At 51.7% G+C, this 16,562-nt stretch overlaps 1 protein-coding gene across 6 annotated transcripts in view; it reads right to left on the minus strand.

Moving 5' to 3' along the window:
* MAD1L1 (mitotic arrest deficient 1 like 1) overlaps nt 1-16,562 on the minus strand; it is a 474,298-nt gene that overhangs the window by 127,190 nt on the left and 330,546 nt on the right. For all 6 annotated transcript variants that reach the window (XM_087417466.1, XM_087417465.1, XM_004440893.3 and 3 more), the window contains one exon: nt 10,887-10,977. In XM_087417466.1, the coding sequence (XP_087273592.1) occupies nt 10,887-10,977 (91 nt within the window). The remainder of the gene's footprint in view (nt 1-10,886; nt 10,978-16,562) is intronic.

Consider the following 16,562-nt stretch of genomic DNA (forward strand, 5'->3'; position numbering starts at 1 on the left):
CTACCTCTCCCCTCATGGGGCAGGGCAGGTGAGATGGGCATGCACATGAAAGCTCCTCTGCCACCCCCTCCCATTCTGTCCCCGGAACCCCTGATTTCTGCCGTGAGGGGCAGGGCAGTCTGGCTCCAACACGGACAGCACCTTTGTAGTGCGTGTCCCACGCTCGACTGTGACCCCTCGCATCACAGGACTGCGGGGAGCTTCCTGGAGGAGAGGCCCAGTCACTGTGGGAGCAATGCGAGCCTGGCTGCAGGGGAAGGTCCGGCAGGTGAGGAAGCAGGGAGTCGGCGGGCTGTGCCAGGGCTGTCGGGATGAGACCTGGACTCCACAGCAGGGCAGAGGTACCGCGTGTCCTCCACCCAGCTGGGCCTGTGCCACATGGTCTGGCCTCACCCGACACAGGAGGGGCAGACAAATCCCAGGAGAAGGGGCCGGGTGATGGTCCCCCACCCAGGCTGACATCTAGCATGTCTATACAAAGGACCAGTGACACAGCCCCTCTGAGGGGTGGGGCAAAGCCGGCAGGAACAGGAGAGCAGGCTCCCCCATGGCAGCAGGACGTGGGTCAGAGGGGAGTCAAGGCCAGACTTCAGATCCCCTACCCAGTGGGTGAGGGCAAGACCCTGGCCAGGGTCGAGGGGACAGGAGCAGGCTGGGACACAAATCCAGGGTGCCAGTGGGGTCATACTGGGTGCCAGCTGTACGGGGAGAGAGGTAACAGGCAATTAAAGGGGCACATGCAGGCACCACCCACCAGGGGCTGAAACCCGGCTGTGCAGGGCAGAGCGAGGTGTCCTGCAAGTCCTAAGACAATTACGAGGACTAAGCACCCGGGGCCCCCTGAGCTGGTTTCACTTCTGCTAGTCCTGAATTCTCTGGTCACGGAAACTCCTTGACTTGAAGGGAACCTGTGAGGACAGCTGGCTGTAGCAGAAAGAGTCCTGGATCTGGAGTCTGCCTCTGGCTCTGTCCTGAGAGGCTCTGGGCCTCTGTTCCCGGCTCGGACAAGTGGGAGTCGCTGGGCAGAGCTGCCCTGATGCTGGGGATGCCCCACTGGCCTGCCTGGACCGCCCTGTTGGACACCTGAGGCTGCACCTGGCTGAGCGGGCCCCTGGGGCGCGGGGCTGTCCTCTCTGCAGAGACGGGTCCCATGTGGACCGCCCTCGCCACATTCAGCCGTCCCTGCCTCCACCCCATCGGTGTCCTATGACAGGCCACTAGGAGCGAGGGCACGACCTCCCTTCCCCAAGGAGGACGAGACTCAGAAGATAAAGCATTTGCCCAGGGCACATATTATTGAGCGGAGGCTCAGAGGAAGCCGCTGTGCCCCACCCTCTGCCTGTCCGCCTCACTCCGTGGCTGAAACACTCTGTGATCAGAAAAATGTCACTTGCCTAAAAATGATGATTACATGTTATTTCTTAACATGCCTAATTGCTAGGTTTGTAAAGTGTTGGGTCCCTAACTTTTTTGTCTAAAAGCTTTGCAAGGACCATATGCAGATAAAGAGAGGTGTCAGAGCCACAGTCTGAGAACACCAAGACTTAAGCGACCTCAGACGGCACTGAGTACAAGTGCAGACACCAAGGCCGTGAGGGGCAGCAGCCTGTGGCTGGAGATGGCACCGTTCACTGTGCTATGTGCTTTTTGGGTCTTGAGCAGGGCCAGCGGCAGAGTGGGGCTGGATCAGACTCCTGAGGGTCGCAAGGTAAAAAGACCCCAAGACAGCTGCTCAATGGGGCCCTTGGGGTCACCACGTGGCCTCATCTGCAAATGTGGGCTAGCCAGCAGTGTGGGGGTCTAAGGTCCCATGATACCCGCTGGCACCAGCTCCGGGTCCCAGGGCCCATGGGGCGAGAAGGGGCTTAACATTCACAATGTGTCATTCTCATAAAAAATCAAAAGAGATCAGTGCCTGTGGAAATTTCTCCACACAAATGCACATCAGCCAGCTGGCTTTTTTCAGTCCTCAGTGTTAATAAACATGAGCAGTCTGGTGCCACCTCGGTGGGGGTTTGGGCTTTTTCCTCATTAAGTGTCTTGTTTTACATAGAACATTCAGGAAAGCAGGGGCAGATCAGCAAGGCCCTGGGACTAGATGCAGAGCCCCTGCTCTGCTTGTGGCCACAGGGGCATCAACGCCCAGCCCTGAGCTCCAGCCCCAGCGCAGCTGGGATGCAGGCCGTCCAAGATGGGCACACGCAGCCACCACAGGGTAGGTTACAGACCTCACAGACAGAACCCAGGGTCTGCATATGTGGACAGTACTAGGTAAGGGGATGAAACCGAAGAAAAGACCCACCCACAATGAAAACAAAAAAGAAGACACAATACCAAGAAGTAAATTCAACAAGAAATGTGCAAGATAAATACATATCCATAAAACATTCCAATGGGATACCAAGAGGACCCCAACTGATGAAAAGACACAGCAACGTTCTTGTGTAAGAGAAGTAACATTCTGAAGAAGTGCCATCTCCAGAGGTTCATGTTTCATGAAATCTAGCAAAATTCTAGACTGATAGGGGAAGACAGTAGCTAGACATATTGATTTTGAAGTTCATATAAAAATAAACAGGGATAGGGCTGGCCCCGTGGCTTAGCGGTTGAGTGTGCATGCTCCACTGCTGGCGGCCCGGGTTCAGATCCTGGGCGCGCACCGACGCACTGCTTCTCCGGCCATGCTGAGGCCACGTCCCACATACAGCAACTAGAAGGATGTGCAGCTATGACATACAATTATCTACTGGGGCTTTGGGGGGGAAAATAAATAAATAAATAAATAAATAAAATAAAAATAAACAAGGACTGTTCGGAAAATTCTGGTAAAGAAGAGCTGTCAGGGCGGGCAGGACAAGATGTATCAGATGCTGAAACACTGAAGAGCCATAATTAGAACAATCCAGAACTAGCCCTTGATCTGACACATGAACTAACAAGGGACAAGACAAAGAACAAAAACAGACCCAAAGACACATGGGAATCCAGGACACGAGGAAGGTGGCATCTCAAACCAGGGAGGAAAAGACAAGCTTTTCAACAAGCGGTTCTGGGACTACTAGGGAGAGGCTCTTTTAAAAAACAGGTTGAGGGGGCTGGCCTGGTGGTGTAGTGGTTAAGTTCAGTGTGCTCCACTTTGGTGGCCTGGGGCTCACAGGTTCAGATCCCAGGCACAGACCTACGCCGCTCATCAAGTTCAGATCCCAGGCACGGACCTACACCGCTCATCAAGTTCAGATCCCAGGCACCACCCACTAGACCAGAAAAATCTAAAAGTCTAACAGCGCACTCTGTTGTCAAGGCTGCTGGGACAACACGGTCCTGCGCTGTTAGTGGCATACACTGACGCACCTGCTGTGAAGAGCCACTCGGCAGTGCCCGTCGAGATGAACGCAGGTACCCTGTGATCCCGTTCTCTCTCACCTGGAAGTTCATCCTACACACAGACGTGCACACACAGGAAACGCCATATACAGAAGGACACCTGCCACAGCCTTGCTTGGGATCACAGAAAGGGAAGACCACCCACATTTCCGTTAACAGGCTACCGGTTAAATAAACGACAGCACATCCGCCAGTGAGGCTCCACGTAACCGTGTAAAGATAACCAAGACACCACGTACTGAGAGGAGAGAGCTCTCAAATGCAATAGGCTATCTTGTGAGCTAAAGGGGGGGGGGGTGGCAGGAAGAACATGTATTAGGAATAAAAATAACCCCAGTTCAAAAGAAGTTACTACATGAGAGGAACTACCTGAAATGCCTCGTGTGCATGATTCACTTAATCCTTGCCACCACCCAAGGAACAGGCCATTTCATCCTCATTTTCCAAAGGCGGGAGCTGGGACTCAGGAGGTGACGTGGCTCGCCCAGGCCGTGTCTGAGAAGTGACGGGCGGGAATCCACATCTAGACGCCCTCCCTCCAGAGCCACATCTTGGGCACTCTGCCCTCTGCCTGCACCCGCCCACGTGGGCCCGCTCCATTTACGCCCTGAGAATGCTGGCTGGGGGCCAGGCCTGAGGCTGGTGCTATCCGGGTGACCCAGGCAAGGCCACTGCCCTCAGAGGACCAGAGTGACCCACACACAGGTCCTGGGACGTGGGCATGCAGGCTCAGAGAGGGGTGACGCCGGAGCTGGGCCGTGAAGGACAGGCGGGGGGACCGGCAGATGGAGAGGGCGCTCCAGACAGAGCAGGTCATGAGAGCCTAGGGGTACTGCCACACCAGGGGCCGGGTAGGAAAGGGGAGGGGAGCCAAGAGGAAGCCAGCTGGGGGGCAGCAGGGCCAGCTTGTGGTCTGCCGGCCCAGTGGTGCTTGGCCTGGATCCCTACAGCCCTGGTTCCACCATGATGGCAGGTGGGGAGATGGGAGGCAGCCAGCCCTGCAGTCTTCACACAGACATCCCAGGATTTCAGGGCAGAAATGGGAGCCAATGGGGCAGGGAAGGGCCTGGACTCGACTAGGAGAGATGGAAGCGCAGCTCATGGCAGTGGGCTGGGATCTTTGGAGTTGGAGGACGTGACTGTGTCCCCTCTCTGCCGTGTGGCAGATCACTGGCTTCTGTGACCCTGGGCTTCTTTGTCTGCCTGGTGGGAATGACAACACCCCTTTCTCAGTGCCCGTGAGCATTATGTGAAACCGCCCAGCAGGGTCAGGCCCAGACAGTGCCCAATGCACGTGGCCAAGAGGGAGCCGTGCCTGGTGTTACAGCAAGGGGGGTGAGTGCAGTGGAGATCCATCCTGTGGCCACAGACACATCAGTCCAGCATCCCTGTCCTCTGGCTGCTCGGCCCACACTGAGGAATCAGACTGTCAGAGCAATATCAGTCTCTGGGCGCAAGCCTTCCTCACCTGAGGGAACACAATCTCCCAACCCTGGGACAATCTCTGGGGCCCACCTCATGCCCAGGTGCTCCCCAGTACCATGGCCTGCACGGTTCTCATGGCTGCGGGTTCTACCCCCACCAGGGAGCATTCCTACCCCCTCAGAGAACATTCCAGAAGTGTGGGCATCAAAAAACAACCTGTCCAGTAGCGGGTAGGATGCGCCCAGGGACCTGGTCAGCAGCCAGAAGATCCACAGAACAATCAGAAGCAAGATGGGTTCTGAGAAGCAGAGGCTGGGCCTGCTTTGGGTTCAGGACTCCCCGGCAGGTAGGAATAGGTGGGAACAAGTGGGAACAGGTCGGGCAGGAGAGGGCGCTACAGGTCAAGGACTGGCAAGTTTGCCCCTGGGGCGGCAGGCTAGACAGGAGCCTGCAGGCAAGAGGGAACCAGTGGGGGCTCAAGGTGGATCTGCTGTGTGGAAAGTAGATGGGGGGCCCAGGGGCTGTCCCAGCATCGATGGGGAGAGGGCAAAGAGGTGTGAACAGTGGTGGAAGCCCTCCCTGCCCCCCGGATTTGGGAAAGGGAAGGAGGCGGGGGCCGGAGAGTCTATGATTAGACAGCATTGCTTGCCTGGTGGCACAGGGACGGGAGTGGGGACGGTCTCCACGGGCACTGTGAGCTTTCCGTTCACAGGGAACCCAGCAATTTTCTACCCACTCCATTTCCAAAAGAGATACACTTATTTTAAATGTCATAGTCTGCAGGCTGGTGGTGGGGTAGCCCCATCCAGCCACAGAGGGGGAGCAGGCAGGGCTCTGGGGCACAGGGAGGGTAAGCGGGACCTCTCGGGGGACGGCTGCAACACAGGGGGCTCCATCCTCCCCAACCATCAACCTGCCTGAATAAGCAACACTGAGGCACTGTGGACGTGGGCTCAAACCCCAAGGATGAATTCTGCTTAATTACGTGCATGCTGGAGCACTGAGAGGGAAGGGTACAGATGTTTGCAATTTGCTTTAAAAAATATCCAAAAAAAAAAAACCACATGACTGATGGATGGAAGAGGGGTGGGTAGGGACGTCATAAAGCCATCACAGAAAACACACACGGCAGAATCTGGGTGGTGGATATGGGTGTTCACTGTAAAATTCTGTCAACGTTGCTGCATGTTGCAGAATGTTCCTAAAATGAGGAATATTCAGCAGGCTGAGCTTGCATGCTGGCCCCTCATCACCACCCGAGACTTGGGGTGAGCCAGGGTGGTGCCAACAGAGCACGAGTGTGTGGCCAGGCCACGTCTCCACACACGAAGCTGCTCCTCACAGAGGGGTGACTGCAGGAGGCGGCATCCAGCCCGGGTCGGGGCTCCTGACGGACACATGTCCGCTGGGCCCGAGCTGCCCGCCATGAGTCTGGCCCCAGACTGCACCCTCCGGAGTGCCACACAGCACACTGCCCCAGTAAACCCCGAGTTTGGCCCGTCAGAACACAGATGTGGAAAACCACGTGTGTCATGGTCAAGGTAAGCAGAGGATGGGGTGGTATTAACAACCCGAACTAGCAGCAGCAGAGGCGCCCTGCCTAGGCACCGTCACTGTGTTACCAAAGATGGCCTGCAGCGGAGTAGTGTCAGCTCCTCGTCCAGGGCCACAGTCAGTGCAGTACAGCGCCACCACCCACGCCCAGTGCCCACTCCTAAGAAGGGGTCACAGGAGGTCTGTCAGAACAAATGACACACATGCCCCTGCTGCCATTCCTCAACCATTTTCTTGGTTCTGGGAAACCCAGGCCAGTGGATAAGTGCGTGGGGCAGGGGTAGGTAGGGATGGGAGGTTGGAAAGGACCAAGGGCAGGAGGGAGGTGGGGGCTACCCAGAGACGCCAGGCTGGGAGGACCAGGACAGCTGGGAAAGGTGGGGTGAGGGTGAGGGCCGTGGGCTGCAGACCTGGGGCACCACGGATGCGTTTCCTGTTCTGTCTCCCCTAGTTCACTCCCAGAGCCCTGACTCCTGCAGCTACTTCCAGAGCCAGAGTTCCAGGCGGTTTGCTCAATTTCAGTCTTTGAGAACACTGTGACATGTTCAAACCCCATTCTGCCTCTAAAATAAGGCATGTCTGAGTTAGTCATTCATGTGCTGGCTGACTGTGGGCCTCAGTTTCCCCATCTCTGAATGGGGCCTTGCATGAGCCAGCAGTAGTCAGGGGCCTCCCAGCTACCTGTGTCCCTGACGGCTGGGGGGAGGTGCCGCCTCCTTGAGCTACATTAGAAACACACACGGTCGCCCCAGGTGAGTGTGGGAAGTGCCAAGAAGCCCAGACAGGCTGAGTACCCCAGGAGAAGCCTGTCTCCCAGCCCTGTCCAGGCAGTGCGTGGGCAGAGACCAGCAGGCACACTCCCCGCTCTGAGCGGTAACTGCAGTTCTGTAGCTTCACCAACCAGCTGTGGACTAATTACAAAAAGTTCTAACTAGTTGAGCGCCCTCTCCAAGCATATGTTCCCAATTAAGTCAAACTGCAGCTGATTTTAATCAATCTTCCTTGAAGCGGCCTGACTTGAAGACTCTCCTCCAGAGGGAGAGAGGAGAGAGGAGAGAGGAGAGAGGAGAGAGGAGAGAGGAGAGAGGAGAGAGGAGAGAGGAGAGAGGAGGAGAGAGGAGGAGAGAGGAGAGAGGAGAGAGGAGAGAGGAGAGAGGAGGAGAGAGGAGAGAGGAGAGAGGAGAGAGGAGAGGGTATTTGCATAAGGAACACTCGGGATAAACACATGGCCGGCCAGGCGGGGCTGACTGCTAACTGAGCCCTCTTCAGTGCTGCCTCCTCCCGCTGCCTGGCCACTGACCTGCAGTGCTGGGGGGCACAGAGGAGCGTGGGGGCTCCGGGCAGGAAGGAGAAGCACCTGAGCCAGCACACTGCAGCCAGGCCCCTTGGAAGGGTGTCACGTGCTCTCCTGCTGCTTCCAACACCCGGGGACAGAGGTGAGGGGGAGAGGTCTGTGCCCTCAAGATGGAGAAGACAGGGAGCAGCCACAGATGGATATCAGCATCTACTGAGCACCTACTGTGTACCAGGTGTGGCAGTCAGACATGGCGTTTGATTGCCCCAGTAGCCCCCCATGTGGGCATCATTATTTCCAATTTTATAGAGGACATATTGGGGGCTCAGATGACAAAGCCCAGCATGCCTAAGACCATGCAGGCAAGGGACAGGACAGGATTCCTGTCTGCCAAGGACAGCCAGGTCTGCCGACTCGGAAGCCAGTGCCCCCATGGCACCCCTCAGGGCTCCTCACCCCCCGTTTCCACGTGTCCAAGTCACCTGCAGACCCATTTTGATGCTGCCTGGACTGGCTCCCTGGGCTGGACACAAGTTCTACCTTGTCCATTCTGTCGTGACCAGAATGACTGGTCTTCCCACCCTGAGCCGCAGCCTTTGTTCCTGTCTGCCTGGGGGGGAGGGGTGGTTTTGGTGGCCGCCCTCAGTCCAGGGCAGAGCCTGCCCCATTTCCTGCATCCTCAGAGGTCCTGTGCACACAGGTGCTCCTCACATGCTGGATGAGTGGATGGCGGTGGGACAAACTCTCCCTCCCTGACATCAGGGTCAGACTGGAACTGCTGCCATGAAGAAGGTGACCAACACCCCTGAAATGATCAGCTCAGCCTTTAGGATATAAACCCCTCCTTGCCCCAGTGCATCATACAACGGACCCAGGTCAGGGTAGCCAGCATGGGCAGGTGGGGGCAGTGCTAAGGGTAGGGGAGCAGACCAGGGTCCCCAAGCTGAGGCTGGGGGACAGTAGGGCCATCAGGGACACAGCCCTGAGACTGTAGGGAAGCAGGCGTGGGCAGGGTGCAGTGGGGTGGGCGGACGAGAAGTGCAGAGGGGGAGCCCAGGCTCTGGAGGTGACGGGCCTGGGTTCAAAGCCCAGCTCTGGTCCTTCTGGCTGGGTGCCTGCAATCACATACGGAACCTCTCCCAGGAGAGGTTTCCTCATCAGGGAAACGGGAGTAGAGCGCACTCTCTCTGAGGACCACAGACACAGGAGACTTAATGAGAATACGAGGCCACAGGGCCCAGTGACAGCACACAGCAGAGGCTCGAGGCAGTTATGACTACTCAGACGACGGGTTAGGAAATGGGGATGCAGACCGCCTGCCAACACACTGACCCTTCTGAAACGAGCCCCATTTGAGGTACAAGGATGGTCCTTGGATTCAAGCTGAACTGGAAACGTGGAGAAAGGGGCTATAACATGGGACAGAGGCGGGCAGGAACGGCTTTTTGCTGTTGTCTCAGGATCTGGGTGAACAGTAGAGCTGCAAGAATCAGCAAAAAGTCCCCGGGCTCGAAGGTGGTGGGAAACAATCAGAGCAGTCACGGGTGAGAGCCAAGTGCCAGGGCCCCCGAGCACCCATGGGGAGGGGCATGTGGCCTCACCTCCCAGGCTTTGCTCTGGATATCCACTTCCGGGAACAGAGGAGAGGTGGATGTGTGGCTATCTAGAAGCCTCCACCACTCCAGTCCCCTTGGCTTCAGCCCCACCATCCTGCCCCAGGGCCGTGGTGGAGGCTCAGGGAAAATACCAGCCTGGGCTCCAGTCATCACAACTTCACAGGGGCCTCTGTTCCCCCAGGATGACGGAAACAGGCCCCACATGCCATGCCATCTCGGCCACGCTGTGGGCACTGCTCACACACACTCGGCTGCATGTGAACTCAGTGCTCCACACGGCTGCCATCAGCCAGTTCCCCTCTCCCCGCCCACAACCAAGGATGAGAAACCTGGGCACTGAGAGCCAGGCCACACCAACACCAAGGTGAGGACACTGACCTGTGCCCTCCCCATGCTGACGTGGACACCACCTGCCTCCTTGGCTGTGAGCGGCACCAGGAGGCACAGCAAGGCCCCCCACTGTACTCGAGGGCACACACGGAGCTCAGGAGGAAGTATATGGTCAACAAGGCTAATCCCGCTGGTGGAGCGCAGACAAAACTAGACCCTGCCCACCCTTGTCTCCAACACAGAAATTCTCGAGAGGGGCACAAACATTCCATCTTCCCAGGATCTGGTGCTGGTGGCAAACATCCATTAGGCATGGTGCTCCCCTGCACCTCTCACCTCATGTGACCCTCAACAACCACTGCAGGCTCCTTGTGAAGGGCCTGGAAGCCCAGAAGCAGGAAGAAAAGGAAATGAACACTTTTGGCAGGATGCACTGAACCCCAATCACCAGGGAGGCCTGGAAGCCATCAGCCATGATCTCAGGCTGTGCTCAGCTGAATACCCAGCAAGAGATTCACGAAGCCTACTCTGACACGGCACCGCTGATGGGCGGCCGGGGATTCACCTGCCAACAGCCCAGCTCCCCGCCTGAGGACTGCAGCCCAATTAAAACGGTACGAGATGACAGGTCCTAGAGCTGAACACGGTCCAGCCGTGGCTCACAGTACCTCATGTTATCAAAGTTGTCACTTCCCCCATCTCCAGGAATTGGTAATAAAAAAGAGACTTGATTCACCTCTAATAGGTGTCAAGATAAAATCAATGGTCTGTCCAAAATCTGGGTAATCGCAAACCTGCGGGTTGCTTGCCATGGAACAGTTTAGACATGAGGATAAAAATGAAAAAAAAACTAAAATAAAACCAGTGTAAACAGCGTCCAGCTCCACAACTGCAGGTGCAGGGTTCAGGCTTGGGTATAAACCCAGAACCCAACAGAGGAGGCCCCCCTGGGTTCCTCCCCCAATAAAAGCATAGATAATGCGGACACCAGACAGGCTCGGGGCCAGCAGCAGGGAGAAGGGGAGGAAATCAACAGAGTGAGGAGACTGGAGGGCCGGGGCTGGGGACAGGCAGCTGGTGGGCAGGACATCCTCCCTGCTGGGCTCCGGGACACACACTCTCGGCCAGCTAGAGGTGTGTGCGTGAGAGAATGTCCCCGGGATGTCTGTCGGTGCAGGAACCATGGACATACATCCAGGAAGAAAGCAGCAGGGCAGGGTATGCCTGATGGAACACTAGTTCTAGGACCGGTTTCTCCCAGGTGGCTGCCCGCCAGCACGTACCTGCAGGGTAAGCCGCTCAAGCTGCATTTCCAGCATCTTCTTGTCTTCTTCCAGACGACTCCGCTCCCCTTCCAGCTCCTCAATCTTCGACCTGCAAGGAGAGTGAGACCATGACAGGACACCCACTGCAGCCCATGCTGGAGAAGGCCTGCCCTCGGGGTGAAGAAAAGATGAAAGGTTATGAGACAAGGTCATGAAGTTTTGTTCCCAAATATACATACATGAAACTATGACTTTGAAGGGATGACATTAAGAAAAAAAGGGTAAAATACCCAAGCTCAGGATGGGAGGGTGCAACCAATGGCCTCTATTCCGGTGGGAAGGTTCTGCGGGGGAGGAGTTTTCACGGACCACAACTGGACAGGAGCAGGGAGGAAAACCAGCCAGAGGTGGGATAGGTGGGGCCTACGTGTGTCCTGGGCCCAGTGGTCCACTCCCAGAAGGTGTGACTGCGTTTTGGAGAGGACACTGAGAACTGAGAAAACAACCTAAAGCATCTCCAAAAATGAGGAACGGATGGAAGGATCTCCAATGTGGGCCGTGGAGACGGCTGATGACGGGAGGCTCAGGAGGAAAATCCAGGACGAGGAACAGAAGCAAGTGCTGGGGTGACCGTGTTGAGTCCCTGAGCCCTCTGGGCCAAGGAAAGGCCAATGGCCGAGACACGGAGGGGGGCAGATATCAGCTCACTGTAAGACAGCACCTATTTTCGTCTTCATTTTTAAACTTAATTTTTGGAATAGGTACCATATTCATATGATTTAAAAATCAAAAAGCGTATCACAGAGACAGTGCCCAGCACTTACACAGCGTCAGGAACAGAGCCTTCCCCACCAGCCAGAATGGTAAACTCACTTCATAGAGTGTTCAGGAAAGTCTTGGCTTGGGAGGGGGAGATGATTATCTCTAGACTGAGAACTGCTCCAGGACAGCCTAGCAAATCAAAGCAAGACCTGAAAGGACCAAATGCTTTCCAACAAACCCAATCACATCTCTGAAAAAGGCTCAAGAAGATTTACATGAGTACAAAAATGTTCAGAATTCAACAAGCCAAAATTCACAATGTCTGACATCTAACCAAAGATTACCAGGCATTAAAAGTAGGAAAACAGGGGCTGGCCTGGTGGCGTAGTGGTTAAGTTCACACGCTCTGCTTCAGCAGCCTGGGGTTTGCAGGTTCGGATCCCAGGCATGGACCTACACATACTTATCAAGCCATACTGTGGCGGCATCCCACATACAAAATTACAGAAAGATTGGCACAGATGTTAGCTCAGGGCCAATCTTTCTCACCAAAAAAAAAAAGAAAGAAAGAAAGTAAGAAAACATGACCTATAATGAGGAACATAATCAATCAACTGAAACCTACCAAGAACTGCACAGACATTAAATGAGCATCAAGGACATTAAAACAGTTATTGAAACTGTTGGAACAAGGGAACATTATTGCATCGCTCAGTACTTAAGTACAGATAATGGAAGATATAAACAAGACCAAATCGAATTCCTAGAGGTGGAAGCTATAATGTCTGAGATGCAAAATATACTAGGTGGGATTCATGATGGATTAGACTCTGCAGGAGAAAGGTTTAGTGCACTTGAAGACATAGTAATAGACACTATCCAAAGTAAAACACAGAGAGGAAAATGAATCTTTAAAAATGGAAACAGCATCAATGAGCTGTGGGCATCTTCATGAAGCAGAATACATGTGTAACTGGGGTCCAAGAAGGAGAGAAGAGAGGGAGGAACAGAAAAAACACTGCAAGAAAGTTCTAAATTTGATGAAAAGAATAAAGCCACAGATCCAAGAAGCTCAACAAACCCTGAGCTCAAGAAACATGCCGAAAACAGCCCCAATGCAAAAAATAATCCAACTGCTCAAAACCAGTGATAAAGAAAAATCTTACAAGCAGCCAGAGAAGGGAAGAGATGTTACACGCAGAGGAACAAAGTAGATTTCTCAGCAGAAATGATGGAAGTGAAAAGCTGGAGGAGGAAAATCTTTAAAATACTGAAGGAAAGGTAAAATACTGAAAGAAAGGAAAAATACAAACCTAGGATTCTACGCCCAGTGAAAATATCTTTCGAAAGCAAAAGTAAAATAAAGATGTTCCCACACACACAAAAACTGAAAGAACTCATCACCAGCAGACTTGCTCTGAAGAAATGTCACGGGAAGTCCTTCAAGCAGAAGGAAGATGACACCACATGGAAATAGGGACCCACACAAAGGAGGGAGGAGCAACGGAAATCATAACTACATGGGCAAATACAGTATTAAAATCTTTTACAAATATTTAAATTACTAACTATTTTTAAAGAGATTGTTTAAACAAAACTAATAAAAGTATATTGGGGGCTTAAGACCTAAGTATAAATAAAATGTATGACACCAATAGCATGAAGGCTCAAAGGGAAAAAACAGACAAGTGCAGTTGTAAGGTTTTATGCTATATGTGAAAAGATCTAATATCACTTGAAGGTAGACTGTGATCAATGAAAGATATACACTATAAACCTTAAAGCAACCCTTAAAATAACAAAACAGAGAGTTACAGCTAATAAGCCAAAAAAGGAAATAATATAGAATCATAAAAAACACCAGAAAGAAGCCAGAAAAACAGGAAAAAGGGAATGAAGAAGAGATTGGACAAGTAGAAAAGAAAATAGTAAGATGACAGTCAAACCTAATCACACCAACAATCACATTAAATGTAAAGGGTCTAAACGCCCCAATTAAAAGGTAGAGAAACTATCAAAACGGATGAAAAAGCAGCACACAATTATATGCTGCCAACAAAAAAGCACTTTTGATATGAAGATGTAAGCAGACATAACATGCTAACACTAAGAAAACAAACAGAGAAAGCTGGAGAAGCTGCTAATATGAGAAAAAGTAAATTTTAGAGCCAAGAATAGTACCAAGAAGGTAATTTTGTAATGATAAAGAGGCCAATTGACCAAGAAAGCATAACAATCCTAAACATTTATGCACTTATAAAAGAGCTTCAAAAGAGAGCTTCAAAAACTGATAGAAATGCAAGGAGAAACAGACAAGTCTACAAGTATCATCAGAGATTTCAATATCACTCTCTCAATAATTGACAGAATATTTTGCAAAACATCGGGCAGGATAAAGTAGATCTGAACACCACTATTAACCAACTTGACCAAATTGACATTTATAAACAACCCAACTACAACATCAGAATACACAGTCTTTTCAAGGGTACACAGAATATTTACCAGGACAGACATATTCTGGTCCACAGAAAGAGGCTCAATATATCAAAAAGAATTTTAGTAATTCAAAATATGTGACCATAATGGAATTACACTAGAAATCAGTAACAGATAGATATTGGGAAATATCATTTACAATGATGTTTAAATACATTCACCCAAAATATGAACTATGCAGTTCATCAACTATGCAGAGATAAATCTGGAAAAGTGATGCAAGGCCCGCACACTGAGAACTACAAGGCTCTCAGTTAAGCTGACAGAAATTAAAGACAAGCTGAACACATGGAGAGAGACACTGTCTGCATTCACGGGTGAGAGACTCAATACTGTTAAGATTTCACTTCTCCTCAAATTGTTCCACAGAATCAGAGCAAATCTCAATCAAAATCCCACGAGTTTCTTTGTACAAGCTGACAGGCTTATTCTAAAAATCACACGGAAATGTAATGGACCTAGAATAGTCAAAACAACATTGAAAAAGAAAAAGTTGGAGGGTAAATAGTACCTAATTTCAAGAATTATTATAAAGCTACAGTAATCAAAACAGTCCTGGCCTGAACACAGATAGACCAATGAAACAGAACAGAGTCTAGAAATAGATATACATGTACACACGGACAGCTGTTTTTGGTAAATATACTAAGGCATATGAGGGTAGAAAGGATGGTCTTTTTCTTTTTTTTTTCTTTTTTTTTTTTTTTTAATTTTATTTATTTATTTATTTTCCCCCCAAAGCCCCAGTAGATAGTTGTATGTCATAGTTGCACATCCTTCTAGTTGCTGTATGTGGGACGCGGCCTCAGCATGGCCAGAGAAGCGGTGCGTCGGTGCGCGCCGGGATCTGAACTCGGGCTGCCAGCAGCGGAGCGCATGCACTTAACCGCCAAGCCACGGGGCCGGCCCGCAGATGGTCTTTTTCAACAAATGGTGCTGGAACAATTGGGTATTCCTAGGAAAAAACCCCTAAAACCCATATTTTGTACAATATAAAAAACTAACTCAAAATGGAAATAAACCTATATGTAAAATGAAAAATTATAAAATTGCTAAAAAATATAGGAGAAAATCTTTGTGAATTGGGGATAGATAAAGGTTTTGTAAGTACGGTATCTAAATCATCATATATAAAAGAAAAAAACTGATAAAAACTTCTCTTTAAACGATTTCATGAAGAGAATGAAAAGACAAGCTGTATAATGGGAGGAAGTATTTGCAAAGCAAGTATCTGATAAAGGACTTGTATCCCGAATAATAAAGAACTCTCCAAACTCAACAACAAGAAAACAAATAGTCAAATAAAAAAAGGACAAAAGACGTGAACACTTTGCCAAAGAAGACATATGATGACAAATAAGCACATGAAAAGATGCTCAATGCCATAAGTCACTGGGAACATAAAAGCTCAAACCACAAGGAGACACCACTACGCATCTCTCAGAAGGATTCAAAGAAAAAGACTGGCCACACCAAGTGCTGGTGAGGAGGAACCAGAACTCTACCCTGCAGGTAGTGGGGTCTAAAATGGTACCGCCACTTGGCAGTTTCTTGGAAAGTTAAACATACAACTACCAGCCATTCCACAATTAGGTGTTTACCCAAGAGAAAAGAAAGCATTTCTACACAAGGACTTTATTCATAATACAAAGCCAAAAACTGGGGAAAACCAAATGTCCACCAACAAGTGTGCGCATAAACAAACTGTGGTACATCCATACAAGGGAATACCACTCAGCAGTGAAAAAGAACAAAGCACTGATGTGTGCACACAGTCATGTCTCACAACAACTGTGCTGAGAAAGACGCCGGACAAAGAAGAGCACGTACTGCACGACTCCATTTCCGTACAACTTTGTAAACCGCCCACCAGGCTGTGGAGACTTGAGAGCAGCTCCCTGGGGGTGGGGGAGGGAAGGTTACGATCCAGCAAGAGGAAGTGTTGGGGGTGATGGACAGGGTCGCTATCTTGAGTGTGGTGATGGTTCCACAGGCGTGTGTGTGTGTAAACCTATCAAACTGTACACGACGTATGTGCAGTTTACTGTACGTCACTTACCCTCAACAGAGCTGTAAGAGCACACACTGCAATAACAACCTCTGACCTTTAGTGCTTCACCCTGCACAGGCGCCACTACAGGTCCAGCCCGAGGTTGCCTCACCGGGCAGAGGAGCGTCTGCGCGCCATCTTGGCAGACGCTGCACCCCGCCCTCCCTCGGGGTGCGCCCATACCCCCTCGCAGGAGCACTCTGCGCATGCGCCTAAAGAAGGTGCTTCTGCGACTCGGGAACGCGCTGCCTCCTGAGGCGAGGTGCTCCAGTACTGGAGACGTCTGCCCACGCCCGGGTACCCGTCTCTCCTAGGGGCCACAGACGAGCACTGAGCTGGCAGGTGTGGGAGGTCTGCTGTGCAGCCCAGGGAACAGGGACGTT

This window comes from Ceratotherium simum, chromosome 26 (assembly GCF_057802395.1).
Source record: "Ceratotherium simum simum isolate JZ-2026a chromosome 26, ASM5780239v1, whole genome shotgun sequence".
Lineage (NCBI taxonomy): Eukaryota > Metazoa > Chordata > Mammalia > Perissodactyla > Rhinocerotidae > Ceratotherium > Ceratotherium simum.